This window comes from Delphinus delphis, chromosome 4 (assembly GCF_949987515.2).
Source record: "Delphinus delphis chromosome 4, mDelDel1.2, whole genome shotgun sequence".
Taxonomy (NCBI): Eukaryota; Metazoa; Chordata; class Mammalia; order Artiodactyla; family Delphinidae; genus Delphinus; species Delphinus delphis.
Genome location: NC_082686.1, coordinates 81,257,775 through 81,277,715, shown reverse-complemented (window position 1 = coordinate 81,277,715; position 19,941 = coordinate 81,257,775). Strand labels below are relative to the sequence as shown.

At 42.1% G+C, this 19,941-nt stretch overlaps 1 protein-coding gene across 2 annotated transcripts in view; it reads right to left on the bottom strand.

Annotated features, from left to right (window-relative positions):
• Positions 1-19,941, bottom strand: part of ETV5 (ETS variant transcription factor 5) — a 56,257-nt gene that overhangs the window by 9,956 nt on the left and 26,360 nt on the right. For both annotated transcript variants that reach the window (XM_060010986.1, XM_060010985.1), the window contains exons 6-11: positions 18,792-18,921; positions 17,610-17,897; positions 6,772-7,031; positions 4,661-4,720; positions 532-600; positions 214-383 (exon numbers count right to left, since the gene is read on the bottom strand). In XM_060010986.1, coding sequence (XP_059866969.1) covers positions 214-383; positions 532-600; positions 4,661-4,720; positions 6,772-7,031; positions 17,610-17,897; positions 18,792-18,921 — 977 coding nt within the window. The remainder of the gene's footprint in view (positions 1-213; positions 384-531; positions 601-4,660; positions 4,721-6,771; positions 7,032-17,609; positions 17,898-18,791; positions 18,922-19,941) is intronic.

The window sequence follows — 19,941 nt, the reverse complement described above, 5'->3', positions numbered from 1 at the left end:
ACTAATACATTTTATATATTCTGCAGTGGAGAACTCTGCCTGTCTGTGAATTGTAAGTTGTCCTATTCATAGAAAAGGCACTGCCAAGCCCATTGGCCAGGCTAGAATCTGAACGAGAAGGAAGAGCGTATTTAACACCGTAAAAAGGCTCAATGGAGAACAGGAACAAACATCAACAAATCAAATCACCTGACCCCAGCTTCCAGCGCTTACCTCCTCCGGTTCTATCAGCTTGAACTCCATGCCTCGGCCTGTCCAGGCAATGAAGTGGGCATTGGCTGGGTCGTCAAGAAGGGTAACCAGGAACTGCCACAGCTGAAGGGAACCTCGCCTCTGGTAAGGAGGCCCCTCCCGATACATGGTGGGCTCTTGTTTGACTTTGCCTGTTTGAGACAAAGACACATATGTGGTACTTTAGTCTCAAGTTTCTCAGCTGATTTGGGCAAACACTAATTTAGCATCAAGACTGATGAACATACTCTGACATCTTGAACCTTCCAGCTTCCCAACAAACTGGATGTGGCTACTTACCTTCCAGTCTCTCAGGAACAACACAGGTGTCGTCAAAGTACAACCGGGGATCCTTCTCATATGAAAAACCTGAAGAAGAATTTAGAAAGAACATGTTGCTTAACAAATAGTGTTCTCTGAAAACTCTGGATTTAAGGACTAAAATAGGATTCTACCATTTCAGGTCCTCAGCCTGATGAACTGCTCTATGCCAGACTGAATTTTGGAGGGAACTTCAACTTCACCAGGACTTAGGCGTTCTGTTCTGATGCAATCACCTGCGCTTCAGTCAGAGGAGCATCAGTTCCTGCTATCAGAGCTGAGACTGCAGGGAGGCACTGAGTCACCTGTACGTTCCTTTGCATCTTGCTTACAAGGTCTGCATGGATCAGTGTGTCCGTGACTAAGCCTTTGTATCTGAAAAGACATCTCATCTATTTCAGTTGGCCTTACCGGGTGGATTTGGTTGATCTATACGTGGTCTAGCCGTTTTCCTTTTAGCAAATATTAATTTCAACCTTTCTTACTGCTTGTCTAGGCTGCCCACACACCTCACTCAGTCATGAAAAAGCTTGGAGGGTAGAGAACAATGCCAAATGAGTAAAGGCTTGGGCCTGTGGAGGACTGTGACAAGCAATAATTTCAAAAAGTTGGAGGTATTATCACCTCCAGACACTGTGGAAGGAATCTGAAGAGACTTTCTGTCAATAAAACTTATTCACTGTATAGACAAGAAAACAAAGGGGAACTGACTGGTCCAACAACACATGTAAGTGGAAATGAAAGGAAGGCAGGGCAAAAAGTGGAAGGTGTCAAGAAGAAGGATGGCCTGGCATCCTAAACCCACCAACCCTTCATATGCATTCAACGCTGACCACCAGGTCGCCAGGCACCCTGACAAGGCCAGCGGCTCAAGCCAAAGCCAGTTAGTAGACAGGCGTGATGGGACCACACCCTTGGCTGCGGTCCAGCCTGTTCCAGGGGGCGAGTGCTCCAGCGTACTCTCCTCTACCCGCACACTTCTCAAGAGGAAGCAGCAGGAGCTCCTGTCTGCTCAGTGGTACTCCCTGTGCTTGGTTCTCTGATCAGTTCGTCTGGTGTGCGGTCCAGGCGTATGAGTATCAGGTACGTGGTAGGGGGAGGGCAGAGGAGGTTGCTCTGCAGTGAAGGGCTAGCATTAGATTTTGAGAGGGATTTGCTCTGACTTAAAATCCCTGGGTAAAGGTGCCAAGAAAGAATCTGTTCTTTTTCTTCACAATCAGCCCGGGTGAAGTTCTCCTTGGCAGGATCAGCACAATTTTAAAGAGGCCTGGGGTTGGGAAAACACTGCCCAACCTGGAGGAAACAGACTGTTTTAAGGTTCTGTATTATTCATTTTTGTTTCCTCAGCCCCAAGCATTATTTCTCTGCTTAACTACAAAGGAAGTATATTTTATTTAGTATTTAATCCAATAAATATTTATGCCAGGCACCGTGCTAGAAGGGGGTAGATAGAAGAATACAGACTCCGTGCTTGCTCTCGTGGAGCTTGCGTCCCAACTGGTGGGGACAGACAACAAAGTAGGGAAAAAAGAGACATGGTGTACTGTGGAAAGTGTGGGCCCTGGAGCCAGACTGATAGACCTAGGTTAACTGTGTGACCTTGAACAAGTTAATTAATTGCTCTCAAGTTAATTTCCTCATCTGAAGACTGGGGAAGATAATAATTCCCACCTTATAGGCTTGTGAGAATTTAATGAGTTGATACATATTCTGTTCCATTGACCGATTTATCTTTACAATAGAGAGCTAAGGATAGCTCCTGGTACATAAATGTGCAATACATGATAATTATAAGAAATTAAGACAGTCAGTACTTGTACATTGTGATAAGTGCTATTAAAAGATTAACTGGATAATGTGAGAGCTTTTTCTTATATTCTGTCATGGATTCTAAATTCCTTTAGTAAAAGGACATATCCTGAATATCTTAGCCTCCTTATAGCACCTGGTACGTAAGTGCTCAATAAATATTTGAATAAATATGAGGGAATCTATAGTTTCCATTAAAAGCTTTAAGAATGCAATACTAACTTTTAAGTTAGGGATTCAGGGACTCCTATAATTTATTTTCCAAGTTGGTACTAGGAAACTGACTTATGACAAACTATTATACTTTATATTAACAAGAATTACATAATCCATCATGCTTCATGCTTTTTGCCTTGGCTACCAGGAAGCTATGTATTTCCTGACTTTCCACATGGATTTTGCTATTCCAGTGATGTTTTAACAGCCTTATTATAAAGTCATTATAAATAAACTACAAAGTTTACACACCTGTCAAAATTGCCATTTTATTTTTAGAGCTTTTCTTCCTCTAAGGTAAAGAAAATACATTCACAGTTCACAGTATATAGGGAAAAAATGTAAATCCAGATTAAATTCTAGGTTTGGTTTTTCAAACTAATCAGATGAAGCCCTGCCCATGAGTATCGTTTTGGTGTACTTTGTGGTTTCTAGTCATTGCCACATGTGGTTCTCTAAAACATCTGGAAGATGCTGTTGGTTTAAGTGAAATTTAAGTCAGTTGAATTTGCACAGCAGTTACATCAGTTGTGGCCACAACCATCTAATCACTCAAATAAAGGTGGCAGGAAGGAAGAACCTGTTTGAGGGACAAAGTGGAAATGAAAGATTCAAAACAGTATGCAAAGATTCCAGGTGAACGCTAAGGCAGGATGGCTGTCTTAGTAATCACAGATGCCAATCAGAAACACTTGTCTCACTATTTCACGGGCATCTGTGGTCAAGCCCGTATAAGGAGGAGAGAAAAACCATGTCAGGGTAATTGAGAGCAATTAAGAATGCAGATCTCTTTGAAACTAATTTCTTCAATGTGTATGGGGTCAGGGAAGAAGTGGGGGAAAAACACAAGCTCGCAGATATTCTGTGTGTAGTAAGCAGCCCGATGCCTTACTAAAAATATTTCCTTTAAGAGCATGCTCCTTTCTAAATGTTGTAATCATGCAAAGTGTTTTCCTCCCTCTCTTCCCTCACTCCCTTCTAGTTCGCCTGCTGCAGACATCAACTGCTGCTATAGAAACATTCGGGAACCTGGAAGAGAGCCCCATACAGCTGTGCCGATCACGGCCAGAGGTCCAGTAGACTGCCCTTCCTTCCCAGGGCTGGACACTCGGAATATCCCCGGGTGCCCGTGGCAGCCACACTGGGTCTCCCCTCTAACCAAGTCAGTGGGAGGCAGCCACCCATAGAGACCACTCTTGTGAACCAATCACTCACAATAACCAGCCAATGCTTCACAGTGCTATCTTACCGGCTCTTTCAACCTTTCTCTAAAACTCTAGAACAGTGGTTGTCACCCTGGGACACATGAGAATCACCCAGGAAGCTTTACAAACTACTAACGCCTGAGTCCTACCTGAGAATTTCTGATTTAATTGCTCTGGGTGAAGCCTGGACACCAGAAGTTTTAACAGTTCCCCAGGGGATTCTAATGTGCAGCCAAAGCTGAGCCTCATGACTGCAGTCCTAGTTCTCAGGTCAGTGTGCGTCACAATTGCCGGGAGGGCTTGTTGGAACACAGTGCTGGGCCCCTCCCCTGGAGACTCTGATTCAGCAGGTGGGCCCTGAGAATCTGCTTTTCTAACAAGTCCCAGGTGAAGCTGACTGATGCTGTAGGTTTGGGGAATCACACTGCTCTAGGTATTTATGGAGAGCTGTATAGGACAGAAAACAGGACATACTTCTGGGGAACGTGTTCTAAGAAAGAAATCCTTCCCTGTTTCAGCATTCAGAAGAGAACTCTTGAAGGTACCATCTCAAGTCGTGACATAGTTCCCAAGTGCCAGTTTAGGTGATAGTGTTATCTACAGCTATGTATACATAACCTCCTTGTATGGAAGGGTGGAAACCAGACGGTTCGTGTTTTCCTCTTAAAAGTTACGGTCATTACTATGGAAAAGGATGGCAGCCCTCAAAGGTCAAGAGCATGCCTCAAACCCTGTGTGCGAGATAGCTGGGGATCACGACAAGTGAACTCTCGTGTTCACAAGCTAAGGAAGGTTTAAACTACGATCTCACATCTTAGCCCGCAACTGTGCAACTTTAAGCTTCCTTGAATATTATTATTTTTTAAAGAGCTACTTACCTTCATGGCTACTGGAGAAGTAGCCCCCTCTCATGTAGGACGACTGGCAGTTAGGCACTTCTGAAAGAGAAACAGACACACACACTCCTGTCAGTCTCTGCAGCTGAATCAGCACATCGGTCCAACTGCAGCACTGCAGGAAAGCCCCTAAACTTTCTCCTGCTCCAAGGTCATGTCTTTTTGGCCTTGTCTTGGAAAAGGGGTACCACTCTAGTAAGCAGCATGGGAAACACTATGTCCCACCATCTGAATGGAGGACTCGACTCACAATCAAGAGAACTGGGAGGAAAAAATACTCTCATAACTTGCTCATTTTAGAAACTAGTTAACGTCAAACCTCGTGAGAGAGTTAATGACAGAAGAAGAAAATGGCTTTCAAAAGGCCAACGTGGCCTTCTGCCTGTCCTGACTCAGGGGCTTTGGGGTTTGGAGGGGCAGGAAGGTCACTTTAGAGCTTTCCCAGTTTGCTCTCCTTTACTGCTGATGGTCATATCCATTTCTGCTCCAAGAAGTGAGGGTATTTTTAGGTCAAAGAGATGAGGGGATGGGAAGTGATGAAGCTAGGACAAGAATGGGCAGGAGTGAGGAACTGCAGCTTGGCAAGCACATTTCTCCCACGTTATTACTGTTAGAATGGAACCCATGCTGAAGCGATCTCTTCTTCAGACACCATGTTATCAAGGTGTCCATCGAGACAAAAGACAATGAGCTGAGCTGTGCCCATGTGGGATGAGGCTTCACCCTGGGAACACCTCTCAGATCAAAGCATTGTAGATACGGTAACATCTGCTGGGTGTCTTGCTTTAAGGGAGTGGGATGGGGTGAAAGACTCATAGGACCGATTAAAATGTCAGTCCCAAAGGGAAAATGCTGCTGGTCATGCCTGCTCCTGAGAAAAATACATCAGAGCCTTCAGGAGGAATGCGAGTGGACATTTTATAAGCTATCGATACCTATACTTGGTAATTTTTCCATCATAAAGCAACAGATGTCTCCCTTCTGCCTACCTCCCCAGCCTTTCCCATAACCAATTTCTGCCTGAATTGAGCAATCTATGTATTATCTCAGAAGGCCGAGAGAAAATCCTATATCCTATTCCATTTGCAAAAGCCACTGAGTACATACTGCCCCACCCCCTCCCCAGGATCTTCAAGGAAAGCACGCACAGGAAAGGTTGATAACTGACCCACCACCCTCAAATTCCTTTAGCACCAACTGCAAAAAGAAAAGGAGCAAAAAAGTGTCATTTTTAAAATAAGGGTAAATGAAGAAGAGGAAAGAGTTTCTAAATGTGCCAGCTGCAAAATTCCCACTCTCCTTTCCCATAATGATCTCATTTAATAAGCCTGGCCTACAAGATATGCAGTCAGTGAAGGAGTGTTCGGGTGAGGGTGGAGAGGACTCCCAAGGCCAGCTTAAACTTCTTTACGTTTAAGTTTCTAGATAAGAGGTAACCCAAAAGCAAACCATACGTGTGCTAACATGTTATACCTCTCCCTGTGTACACTGGCAACAGCTGGAGGACACAGGAATTTTCCCAGATGAAAGTACTGCAACAGAGCAGCGACCCCTATGAAGCAACTAACAGGACAAACTTTTCCATGGCGTACCCAGCACCCTACACAGCCATGACAGACCAGGCGATTTCTCAGAACACCACTCATTTCAACGATAGAAAGAATCCCATCCTACATGTGGACTCTCTTATATTTGTATTGGGAGTTTAATGGGTCACTGTATTCAAAAAGAAAGCCACAAAACTAGAGGCAGGCCTAAAATGCAGAAATAATATCCCCCGTGTCCAGTGACTCGAAAGATGACCGGTCTTAAGAAAGGACATCACCAAGACTGGATGGCGGCAATCTTCAGGCTTGGACTCAGATGTGCTGTGCACCACTTCTGAATGCCTACTGCTCTTCCTACCATTTGCATGGCTTTTCTGTTTTGTTTTGTATTCAGTTATGCATAGACATGTTTGCTTTACTAGCTCCTAAGTTCTTTGAGGGCAAATTTTATAAAACTACTCCCCAAAGCCCTGCACGTAGAAGACAGTAACAACCTGACAGATGAATGAGACACTGAAGAAAGGAACGGCATGATTTTATGCTTACCTGAATCAACGCAGTAATCCCGGGGCTCCTGCTTGATTCCCATTGGTGACTGGAATCCATGTGCTGGGGGGCCCGGCATGCCTGGGACCCCATGTTCATAGAGTGGGTCATGGTATTCTTGTTTGAATCCCTGAGGGGGTGGGGGGGGTGCAGGGACGATAGGTTCTGACATTTGCCGGTGGTAATTGGGGCGATTATCTCCAGGAACTCCTGACTGAGGAGGGAAGGGGTGGCAGGGTTCAGACAGTTGTCTCTGAAATCTGCAAAAAGAAAGTAGTACTTACATTGTTAAGTAAGAACAAGATGAATACCTACCGTGATATAGCACTGAGGATTAGAAGTCCAGATTAATGGAATTATTTGCAAAGTACTTATTAATGCTTATTTCTGGACATCTTACCCTCTTCCCAAAATTATATCACACATTTCAAACCTCCTGAGTCAGGGACTGGCCAAAAAAATAAATAAATAAAACAATGAATGACATGGGAGCATCTTATTTTCCATGAATTTTTATTTCATGCACAGTCTATGTGTATAGTTGGGCCAGATTACGTATCTGAATATATAAAACCAATTATTTGCAAATATCACTAACATGTTATGTTTGTTCACTGGTTCATTCATTTTCTAACCTGTAGACAGAATTAATTTTTAAAGACAGAGGAGTATTTAACCAGAAGTTAAACAGTTAGAAAACATAGTTAAAAAAAAAAAGCCTATATGTAATAGCAATCAAAGCCATAAAATCCCTAGGAAAAATCAGGAAATGTGTAGGCTATACAAGAATAAAATCTTAAAACTATTTTCTAAGCAACGATCTAATGAAAGAAAATATTTAGAACCTGGAAGGTGTTCACTCACTGAAAATTATTCTGTAAAAGCAATTCCTTCCTAACCAACTTGACAAAATGATTCTAAACTTTAAAAGATTAAGAAAGAATGATCTATTAGACTGACAAATATTATAAAGCCACAATAACAGGAATACAAAGAATGAAAGATAGGCATGTCAAAGGAATCCAACGAGAAGTCACAAACTGTCAAGCATATTCCAGAATATGCTACTTGTTAAGGTTAGCATTTCAAATAAGAGGGGAAAATGATCCCTGTTTTATACTACATGCCAAAATTTTTATATAAAGATTTCAATGTGAAACCACGATAGTAAATATATGTGAAAACATATCTTGGAGTGAGGAAAAATCTGTCAATACATCATACCAACAGCAGATATCATGAAGATAAATATGGATATACCTCCTTGTATAAATTTCTGTAAGTCAATAAACACAAGAAACCTAAAGAAAAATGATAAACTGGGGGGAAAAATCTATAATAGTCAGAAAATACTGTGTGACCTTGGGTTAGTTATGTAAATGCTCTGAGCCCCAAATTAAACAAACTGAGGAAAAATCTCTAACAGATACAGTAATGTTAATACTGTTGATATAAAGGGCTTTTAAAAAATCAATAAAAGATGGACACGCCAACAGAAAAAATGGGTAAAGAACATAAACGGGGAAATCACTAAAGGGATGTAAATGGTCATAGACCAAAAGTTTCACTTCATTAGTAATCAAAAAAGTAAGTTTTAAAAGTCAACAATGTAACCCTTAATATTAAGGTCTTACTCTCTACTTTTAGTTTGATCCTATTAATAGTTTTAATCAAATAATTTGAATTTGATCAGAATCAATCTGTGACAACAGGTGGCCAATAGATTTCTAGAACATCAAGACTTAAAATCTTAAACTGAAGAGATTTGTGTGCAGATAAAACACTGTTTAGATCAGGGTATAGCATGGCTCACTCTGTGAGTCTTTACTATCTTACTAAAAGCAGCACCACAAGACCATTTTATAACATGAAGATCACCAAACTATTTTATATATATCTATCCTTTTCTCCCAGACACCAAAAGCATCAGAATCTGCCTGGCCAATTATTTAAACGAGTTTTATGAACTCTGTAAGTTTCAGTGGGCACTGAATGCATTACAGCGGATTGTCACCAGGAGCGCAATTTTCAAGGTTGCTGTTATTTAAGGAAACCCTTCTGTGGTCTTTGAAGTGTAAATTTGAAACTTGGGTTTAGGCTTGACATTTAGAATACAGGCACCAGAAGCATGCTGCACCTGATTTTTTTTTTAACGCAAATTCTGAAGAAGTGGGCAGAAAAGAAAGTGAAGATACTCTTTAGGGCTTTTTAAAATAAAGTACCCAAAGTTTATGCTAGCAGGAACAGTAACGAGGGCACCCACTTTCCATGTTCTCTCCCTTCCCCGCTTTGCAACCTTCCTAGCACCTTCCAAAGTAACGTCCACAAATCACTTCCTTGATGGCTCTGAGACGGCACCAAACTGCTCAGTTCTGTAACCGGAGCCTGTGCAGCTGGCAGGCCCAATCACTGCACTTCCGCTCAGCGCTCATCTTCTCACTTTCCAGAATGAAACTCTAGAGTTGGCCTGCTATGGTCCCCTCAGGAAAAGGTACTTCCAGGTGGGCACCAGCCAGCAACCCTCATCCCCTCCCCCCAGCATAACTTTAAGGATGCATGAAGCTTACAGGCCTGGGATCTGCAGAACAGATTCTATAACTGGGATTGTTTTGTCCTAGTTTGTTTTGAGGGAGCGGGAGTGGCAAAGGGGAGCTTAAGGGTAGGTCACAAAACCAACATATTTGGAAGAAAGATTCTCTCAGAGCTTGCTGCCGATAATGGCTTTTATTTGCAGAGATTAGTAAAGTAATTCAGTTCTTGTCCTCAAATACATTCTGTGAACTTTACTCACTGACCTTCATTTGAACCCCCTTCCCCTTTCTGCAATCCTTCTGAAGTATCTAAGAATGTGTTGTATACATAGCACAGCTATGACAGAGATGCCTCTTGTTTACTGAGGCAGGCAATCATTTTCAATGGAGGGGTGGCTTGGCTCCTAACAGACCTCTTTCTTCCTCCTGATAACCACTCCCCCCTTCCACCACCCCCTCACCCCGTGATCCCAACAGATTTCAGACCATAGTGAGCTCACAGTTGGTGAGCAAAAGGAGACTTCTGACTACTGAGCAAGCCTAAATTCAATAGGTTACAGATTAAGGCTTTTTTCAGTGCCAGTTTATTTAAAGAATCAGTTATTTATTTATTTGTCAGATTTATATAGCGCCTTTCCTCCCAAGAGCTCACCCACGCTACCAACATTTGGTTTACATTATGAAAACCGTTAGATGCTTTTTCTGCATTTCCTTTTCGGTTTCTGCTGCCAACACATAGAGTAAACACAATCCTTAGAGAAAAAAGGAGAAGAGTGTGGATTCAACGAAGGCTACACAGTGGCTGGCTATGGGTGCCAGGTGAAGTAGAGTGACAGTTCAGAGGCTAGCCGAGAGATGATACAGAAAATTGGCTAAGAAACCACCAGCACGTACTTAATATTTCCGTTAAAGCTAAGAGAAGATAGAAAATAGAGAAGCAGCATAGCTGGGTAAGAGGCTCTGACTGCGAAGTCAGAACACATTGGGTTGAAATCCAATCTCTACCCCTTACTAGCTGTGTGACCTTGGGTTAGTTATGTAAATGCTCTGAGCCTCAGTTTGCTCATCAGGAAAATAAGGACAGTCGGGTTACTTGTCCCAAAGATCTGTCGTAAAGATTACATAAGATACTGTGTGAGACAGGGCCCAGCACGCTGCCGAGTTCTTGATCTTATGTTACCTTCAAACGTCACCATCAACTCCCCATGCCACCTTGACCCCCACAGTAAGCTAAATTCAGAAGGTATGCAAATGTAAGGGAAGATCTTAAGGAACTGGGAGAAGACTTTCCTCCACACAAAATAAGAGTCTCCTAGCTGCCTACTCACTCTCCTGTCTCAGAAAGAGAATGCTGACTTTTATTCCGGGTGGTAACGTACCACCTAACTTCACATAATATTGATTTTCCTGACATATACCAAGAGCCAGGTACTGCTGCAAAACAAAACCCACACATTGTCCCTAAAAAGCCCACCAAAGAACTCTGACACAGCTCTCAGGACTCTGTGAGGCCTGTTGGCACTGCTTAAACTCTAATTGGCCTAAACTCAAATTGGCCTATCTAAACTATGGTAAAACATAAAGAGATGATGAACAAAATATGTCCTTTAAAGGCCTAGATATTTGTCTGATTTCTCAAGATCTAACATGGAAGAAAAAAGGTGATGTAAATACAAGATGTTACCAGGAGATTAGATGGTGAAAGTATTAGTTTTACGTGTACAACATTAGTAAGTCTAATGATGAGAAGATTTAGGGATACAGGGAGGTTTACATTTTTAAAACTTAATATTAAACAGTGAACCAACTAAAATTTACGTTGTAGTATCTACATCATTTAAGGAAGATTCCTTTAGGATAGTTTTCTTTATGGAACAATAAAAGTGATTTTTTTTTTTTTTTCTTTTGCGATACGTGGGCCTCTCACCGTTGTGGCCTCTCCTGTTGCGGAGCACAGGCTCTGGACGCGCAGGCTCAGCGGCCGTGGCTCACGGGCCCAGCTGCTCCGCGGCATGTGGGATCTTCCTGGACCGGGGCACGAACCCGTGTCCCCTGCATCGGCAGGCGGACTCTCAACCACTGCGCCACCAGGGAAGCCCCATAAAAGTGATTTTTGAAATAAAATTGTCATGGAAACATTTATTGAGTACTTTCCCTGTGCCAATGTGACTTCATCTAATTCACCCAATGATCTAGTATTCTCCCATTTTCAGATGAAGAAACCAAAGCTTAGAAAAGTTAAATGCCTGCCTGAGGTCACACAGATAGGAGAGACGTTAAGTGAGAGAGCAGTGTATTCCAAAATTCTTAGATAGGAAGTAGCAGAGTTGGGATTCAATCTTAGGCTGTTAGTCTGTTCAACTCCAGAGCCATTGGCCTATACTATTTGTACAATTGTTTCTATAATTGTTTTAAAATACCCTCTTTCTGACATTTAAATAACAGTCATGTAGTCCAGGCAGCTAGAAAACTCCCATATGTTTGGAAATCAAGAAATATATATTTTAAGAACTCCAGGATTGAAGAAATAATAGAAAACACTTGGAACTGAATTTTTTAAATGCCACAAATCAGACCCTGTGGGATACAGCTAAAGCAGGACTTGGGAAGGGAGATCAAATAATTGATTGTCCCAACCATGATATTTTGAGGAGTGAAAAGGGAAGCTATTAGCAATTACTTTCATAAACCATAAGTGACCCAGGAAAAACTGAATGTATTGTCACCCCAGCCTTAGGAGAACCTTTATTTGGTTATATGGTTATAGTATAAAGAAAGCTAAAAAAATTAATGAGCAAATCATCCAACCAAAGAAGTTGGAAAAAACAGAATAAGCAAAGAAAATAGAGTAAAACATTTTAGTAGGAGCACAAATCAATGAAATAGAAAACATCCAATAGAAAGAATGAGCAAAGCCAGAGTTGATTTGTTGAAAAGATGAGTGATATAATCTGCTAAGACTAAGAAGGTCTAGATAAATAGCATCAAAAATGAAAAATGGATAAACAGATGCTATAGAGGTTGTTAAAAGAACATTACGAACAGCTTTATGCCAATTAATTTTAAAACTCGTAAAACGGAAAAATTCCTAGAGAAATAATTTATTAAATTCACTCAATTAAATAGGAATCCCCAGAGCAAGACCATAAAAGGTGAAGACACTGAAGCAACCAGTAATTAAAAAATCTTCCCACAAAGAAAACATCAGGCCCAAATGATTTTACTGGTAAATTCTTCCAAAAATTCAAGGAATGAAAACCCCCAAATTCACACGAGCTATTCTGGAATATGTAGAAAGGAGAATACCCTCTACTCATTTGGTGAGTATAACCTCAATGCTAAAACCCAACAAGGACAATGTAAGAAAGAGAAAGTATACATTATTCTCAATCATAAATACAAATGCAGAAGTCCTAAATATATACTGGAAAACCTAGCCCAGCAATGTATAAATGATAATACATAACAAATAATTTTGCCTTATCACAAGTATATGAGGTTGGCTTCACATAACTCAATGTAATTCATAACATTGAAAAATTAAAGGAGAAAATTTGTTTGATCCTCTCAATAGAGGCAGAAAAAGTGTTTGATAAGACTCAGTATGTAGTCATATTAAAAAATGTCAGTACAGGGGCTTCCCTGGTGGCGCAGTGGTTGAGAGTCCGCCTGCTGATGCAGGGGACACGGGTTCGTGCCCCGGTCTGGGAAGATCCCACATGCCGCGGAGTGGCTGGGCCCGTGAGCCACGGCCGCTGAGCCTGCGCGTCCGGAGCCTGTGCTCCGCAACAGGAGAGGCCACAACGGTGAGAGGCCAAGTCAGTACACTAGGGAAAGAAGGAAATTTCCTTTAGCTTGATAAAAGGTAAAAAAGAAAAAACAAAACCAAGAGCAACCCCCCACCCCCAAAAAAATCCTATAGTAAACATGGGGAAATGTAGAAAATAAGCCCTTTTAAGATTCAGAACCAAAAAAATCACCCCATACTGGAACCATTAGAAGTACATTATTCAGTCCGTCAAAGAAGGTTCCATTAAGCATCTATGAAACTCAGTTTTGGATCCTAAAGTGAATTTGCGCTGCCACACATAACACGCTGTTAACAGGAGTGCGTGGAGAGGCATGCGTCAGCCAGGCTACAAGTGTGACTCACTGTCAAGTTCTTCCCTCTCTAAAAACTACGAAATATGAAGGACAAAAATGAACAGCAATTTATTAGGGATGGACTTTAAGAGAGGAAGTGGAAGCAAGAGAAAAACTTGCATATATTACATCTCTTAATCTAGCATCTTTAGGGAATAGTTTTCTATTTAATCACAATTCTAGAAAATGTAGGCTCATCCTTTAAGCTCTAAAGTTTCGATCATAACCACTGAGGGAACCTTCTCAACCAGGCCACTCACTCCTTTAGATTGTGTGGCACACAACAGACCCTTTCTTGATGACTCTGGGGACTCGGTTCTGACTATCGATTTCAGTGTGATAGCCTATTGCGATACTGATGCCCTTAGGAAGCATCAAGAAGCAAAGGATTTTTCCACCATCAGGGGTATCTCCTTAAATTTGGTCTTTTCTTGATGCCACGTAAGTGCGACAGCAGTGTATTCCAAAATTCTTAGATGATGCTTTTCTTAGTGGAGCCTCTTCAGTTGAATTGTGGGGACTCAACTTGAGATGGAATGACAAATGGAACAGTAAAGATGAAAACATATCTGGCCAGGACTATGGGCATAACATAGGAATATTTTCTAAGTTCCTCCACCCAGCACATGTGAACCTCGTAAACAGCACAGTGAAAACTCCTGTGAGAGTGGAAAAGCTGCATAAGAAGCACTTCTCTTCAAGGAGCAGCTGCTCTTTAAGGATAAATGGAACATGTCTGAACATGCCAAATTACATGTTTGTTTTTTTTTCTCCTCCTTGAGGGGAGGAAATAACGAACATAAATCACGGCTTTCCAACACAGTATTTATCTTCTAAAAACGAATTTTGAGTTGTAAAGAATTATATACTAAGATTATACAAAACATTAAGAATGTACTCTTGATTGGATTATATTTTACTTGTTTAAAGTATAATCTTAGCAAACAATCGCTATCAATAAACATTGAAGACAAGATACTGAGCTAAATGTGGTCTAAAGAAAGGGGTCTAAGTCATGATTTTTAAACCTGAAAGAGTTTGCTCTATTCAACTGAAGAAATAAGGCACCCTGTGAGCAAAACAGAAAAATATAGGTGTTACAATGTGGGCTTAGATAAGTGATGTGGGAATTAAGTAGGATTTTGTAGTTTAAGAGATGGATAAAGTTCTGGTAGTTTAGGAGATAAAGTGATGGATAAAATTCAAGGTCGAAATGGATTTCTCAAGGTCCCTTACTCAGCTTTCAGTAGATTGTTAGCAACCTCCCTCCTGCAAGCATAACCAAAATGGTGTACTTATATGTTAATGTTTTGGCTTCCAAATGTAGGACCCTGTATTTGGCTATGTGACCTTTAGGAAGTCCTTTAGATGCTCTGAGGTCTGATTTTTTTTCCTTATCTGTAAAATGGGATTTTTGTTTTTTTTTTTTAACTCTGCTTTGGTTACAGAGCTGTTAAAAAAAAAACAGCTCAAATAAGACTATATTTCCTTCTATCCTGCAAAATATCACATTTTTGTTATGGGGTTAGTTTTGAAGCAATATTCCCTCTAATTTAAATTAAAAGTCAGCAAAGAACAAGCTACAGTTACAAACTAATCTGCCCCACTTTCAGGCAGGCGTAAGTTATTGAATATGTAATTATTAAGCTTGTAATCATACATGACTACAACTCCTATTACTTTTACAAAATCAGACTAGGGATTTTAGTTTGTCTCATTTTCTGCACGGTATCCAGTATCTACAAGCAAAATCAATTGTCATGTTTTTGATGTATTCTGCATCACACAGATATCAAATCTCATTAATAACAGACAAGGGCAATAAGAACAAAATTCAGAGTATTGGGTACTTGCTGCTTAAAAAGAAAAAAAGATGGGTTGGAGTAGGCGTCAGGGTAGAAGAGAGGGTGGCACCATGATGTCCCAAAGTGTGACAATAATATTTCCAGGTCCTGCCCCAGAACCACAACTCCATCTCTAGGGTAGAGCAAGAAATCTGCATTATTAATAGCCCCCCATGGGGACTCCTGTACCCTCAGCTTGGAGACTATAGTGGTCTGGGGGTAGAAGCCTAAGCACCCAGTCTTGCTTGTATTTCACCTCTCCAGGCGCCTGCCCTTCACCCCAATTCTCTCAAGGATCTCTATCACTCCCGTATGTGAGGTCTTTTTATTTCAGACCCACCATCCCTAAAGGCAGAGGGTAAGGTGAAGTGAGTGCAAGGTGGACAAGCAGATTTCAGGGAGGAATCACCCCCCAAAAGAAATACCTACTTTCTGGCTCCTGCCTTCGGACACCTGAGGACAGACACTCAAATCTCAGGGATCAAATGTCCTCCTTTTGGGAGGAGGCAAACCTACTTCATCACTGAGACTAAGGCTCCCTGCCTGCCAGGGCTGCAAGGGGTGAATAACCACAGCAGAACTAGGGGATTTCTCCCCCAGTTTAGTTAGCTATTGACACCATCTATTTACACAGGCCCCTGGATAAGAAACAGAGATTGGGAGGAAACAGGAATAAAACAGACTCAACACGAAGTAATTTTCCTTTCTATATGGTGTAATAAAGATAAAGTTTGCTAATTATTTCAAATACCAAACATATACCCCACCCCAACCCTCCTCTTCAATTAATAATCCCTGCAGAAAATCAGAAAGATACTGTTTAAAAACATAAGACCAGAAATATTATTGAAATAAAACTGGCATCCAGGCTCGAGTTCACAAGCTTGCAGGCCTAAGGGTGATTCTGCCCACAGAGAGGTTTTGTTTAGTCTGCAAAGTGTTACTGCTGTTTTAAATTTGAGTTAGTTGCCAGCTTAAAACAAAACAAAACAAAACAAAAAAACCTCAAACAAACCTAGAATTTCTACATAAAAATCCAAATTTCCAAATTTTGAAAAACTATAAGACTATTAATACAAGGCAAGAACTAGCAAAAGCTTCGTGGTAGCTGCCTCCTTCAGATGAGCTCCCTGTGGAAACCAAGGCCCACCACTGAGCCAGCCCCCAGTCAACACTCTCCCCTCAGGCCCCGTATATCACTGGCGTTTGTGGCCCCCTGGCTTCAGCAGGTGAATAAACACTAACCAGACAAGTTATATAGTTCTTTATGGTGACTTTCACAGCAAAGGGGGAAGGGAATTGGAACCAGACAAGAGTGCTTACTTTTCTGCATTTCATCTAGAAATAAAGAAAGTGACCTCCAATTAAATACCGGCAGGCATCTGGGTTGGACCAGGCCGGGGGAAGGAACACTCATACGTCCTTCCTCTCCTGTCCTCCTCCCCCACACCCACCTATGCAGAGCAAGAAAGACAGAAAGGACAAACAATGGTCACCACCTGGCAGCCCTTGGTAACCACAGACAACTACCCGCTACGTTATCTCCTCATCCCAGAGGGACTTGAAATAAAAAAAAGACAGGTCCGCAGAATATCCTGTATAAAGGAAGGTGACAAGCATCCAAAGTTCTAGAGTACTGCAGGTAATGGACTTTGAAGGCTGGGACCTAAGAGGTTAAGTCTGGTGTTTGCAGAGTAGATTCCTTTTACATCTTAGTTTTTCTGAGAATGAATGACTTCGGACAAGTTATTCCTGATGCCTCTATTTCCTTATTCAGAATGTAGAACTACCTGGAGTGAAGTCACGATCTCTATCTCAAAAGTGAAAAACTATAAATAAGGTCCTTGGGTAATCCCCTACTGTAAAAATGTGTTAAAAATCAAATGAGTAATAATACCTCCTATAACTCAGCAATATTCCCTAATATGTAAGTAAAATGGTAATAAAATATTTATGGGTAGCATAAACCAAAGTGCAATTCTAGCAGGCAGCATCCAATGAGGAGCCATGGTCAACGGACTGTGCATCCTGAGCAGGCCCCTCTTCCCCTGCCTCTGCGATGGGGAGAGTACCAGCTACCTCTCCCCTACCTACTTCACAAGGATGCTGTAATGTCTATAACCCATGTGCAGTACCTCAGGTACAGGGTGATATATAAACAGGTCCTATTCATATTATTAGTAGTCTAACATCACAAGATGCCTCAATGGAATGAGATCTTCATAGGTACCTGGTAAATATGACTAACTGCTTCCCCGCTCCCTGGGAGGTAAAGGGGAGGGGGAAGGAGGCAGTAAAGGAAGCCCAGATATGCACCCACCTCTGTTCTGATGGATACTGGTTTTCAGGCATCATCTTTGGCATCTGCAGGGGCTGATGTGGCGGCCGGGGGACCGCAAAGGTTTGCTGCTGTGGTCCAGGTTCTGGAAGTGAATGAGGGCTGGGGGTGGGGCCCACACCTGGTACTGGGCCAGCCGCAGGGGCATGTGCCGAGGTGGGCAGAGTTGCCTGAGGTGGGGGAAATAGGGAATTCTGATGGGTAGGTGACAGGGGGGTGGTAGGAGGGGTTAATGGCTTGAACCCAGAGGGAGGCTTCCTATCATAGGCACTGTAAACAGAAAAAGAGAAGGAACCATTTAGCTGCAATGAAGCCATTAGCATGGTCACCAGGTCCAGCTTGCAGCCCACGGTTGCCAGGAAATGACAGCATTAACATAGTTAAATTGCTGGCAGCCCGAGGGAATATTTGTACCTCTGCAAAGTGACAAACACACTGCGTCACAGGGACTTGTTTAACACTTCTAGTGATTCTTCTCAAAGATAATTTTAGCCTCTGCTTCCGGTTTCCTTTTTCCCCTTTTCTAAAAGAACTCTCCATGTATGCGTGGGCAGGGGTGGATAGATGAGGGGAGAAAGTATGCCTTGGGAGGAGTTTTCTGGCCCCCTCTCCAAGAATTCCAGGGTTCCCAGGAATTAGAATCTTTATTGAAGATAAATTTCTGCTGTAACATCACTTAACAACTCTTCTCCTCCCCCTTTCAGGCAGGCCTGTGTTTATCTTCCAGAGCAAAGAATGATTTAAAATTAAAGCTTCATTCCTGGGGCCTGGATATTCTTAAGTAAAGGGCACAAGCATGGGGACTTTTTCATATATTCTGATTTGAAGATTACTTCTTTGGTGCTTAAAGTTCACATTAACATATGATAGACATGAAGAAGCATATATTCCCTCCCTCGAAGCCACAGATCAAATATCCCAGCATTCAAGGTTCTTTCCCTTAGGAGGGCTCGGTACCCCATGAACTCAGTCCCCCCCGGAGAGCCGATTTAACAGTTTTGCATTTTACATGCAGACAAAGCCGCATTTGGACTGGCTACACCTAGAGGATCATTACACTGCCACGAAAGATGGGGTGCGCTACACTGAGCATCTGCTAAGTAATACTGTAAGCAATCAGCGTGCCGGCCACTCCCTGGCCAGCCTTCCTCTGGCTCCACTTACCAATAGTTGTAGAGGCACTTTTCTCCATAATTAGCACCGAGAGCCTGTTCATGGCTACAGGACGACAGCTCAGAGGAGGGGCTGTGCAGCTCCCGTTTGATCTTGGTTGGAGGTGGGGCATGAAGCACCACTAAAATCAGAAGAGGGATGAGGGAGGAACAGAGGACAGCTGATTAACAGGGAGCACAATGCTTCCTTCTGCAAACCCTATACTAGCTGATTGTTCTTGGAACTCGTGTCAAATCACATGCCAGAGAAAGCCCAACCCTTAACACAGAGCCTACCATCTAAAACCAATGAAACGTTCTTTAAAGTCAGAAATCACCATCTGACACTTTACATTAGCCAAGTCTGTTTTCACCAAACTTCTTTGGTGTTGGGTCTGCTTCCTAGCAGCTCTGAGGCCCTTAAAGAACCTGTAGGTGATGGTTCTTCAAGAAAAATGCAGGTGTGATAGAACACCAAGGATTGCAGATAAGAACAATTTTGTTTCTGAAAAGGACAAAACACCACCAAAAAGATACTGGTAGACATTACACGTTAGCTTATCAAAGGCTTAAAATTCCTGTGGCAAAATACAGAGGCATATATACAAATTAAATATATGACTGTAAAAAAAACACATGATTTTTCCAAGTCCTTCCTCAAGCAACTAAATATTAGCTCTGAGTAAGAAATACGCAACTTTAGGGGCATTTCAAAATTTTTAAAAGCGAAGGAATACAACGATGGACCAAACCACAACCGAGGAGAGGTTAACTGCATTCTTCTCCAGGAGGAGGCCTGGAGACCTCTGTGCTCGTGTCGGCTCCATGCGTCTCCTAGTACCCAGCCACGAAGGGCAGGCTCTCATAACCAATCCTTTCACAGATGGTGCCAATTACTTTTCCTAAATTGATAGCATACAGAGCTGTTGCTTTATGTTTAGAAGCCGACTGCACATTCCATACGTGATTCTGAGAGGGCAGAGGAGTAAGAGTTTTTCAAACCAAGGTGACTTACATGCAGTAGCAAAACCCAACCAGTTTTGTCTTTTCTGCCGTATCTACGAGCTAACTCATTTTAGACAGGGCGTTCTACCCAAAGTAGAAGGGCAAACTCTAAAGATGCTGCATCGTAAGGGTTGTCTTCTAGCTACGGGCTAGCATTG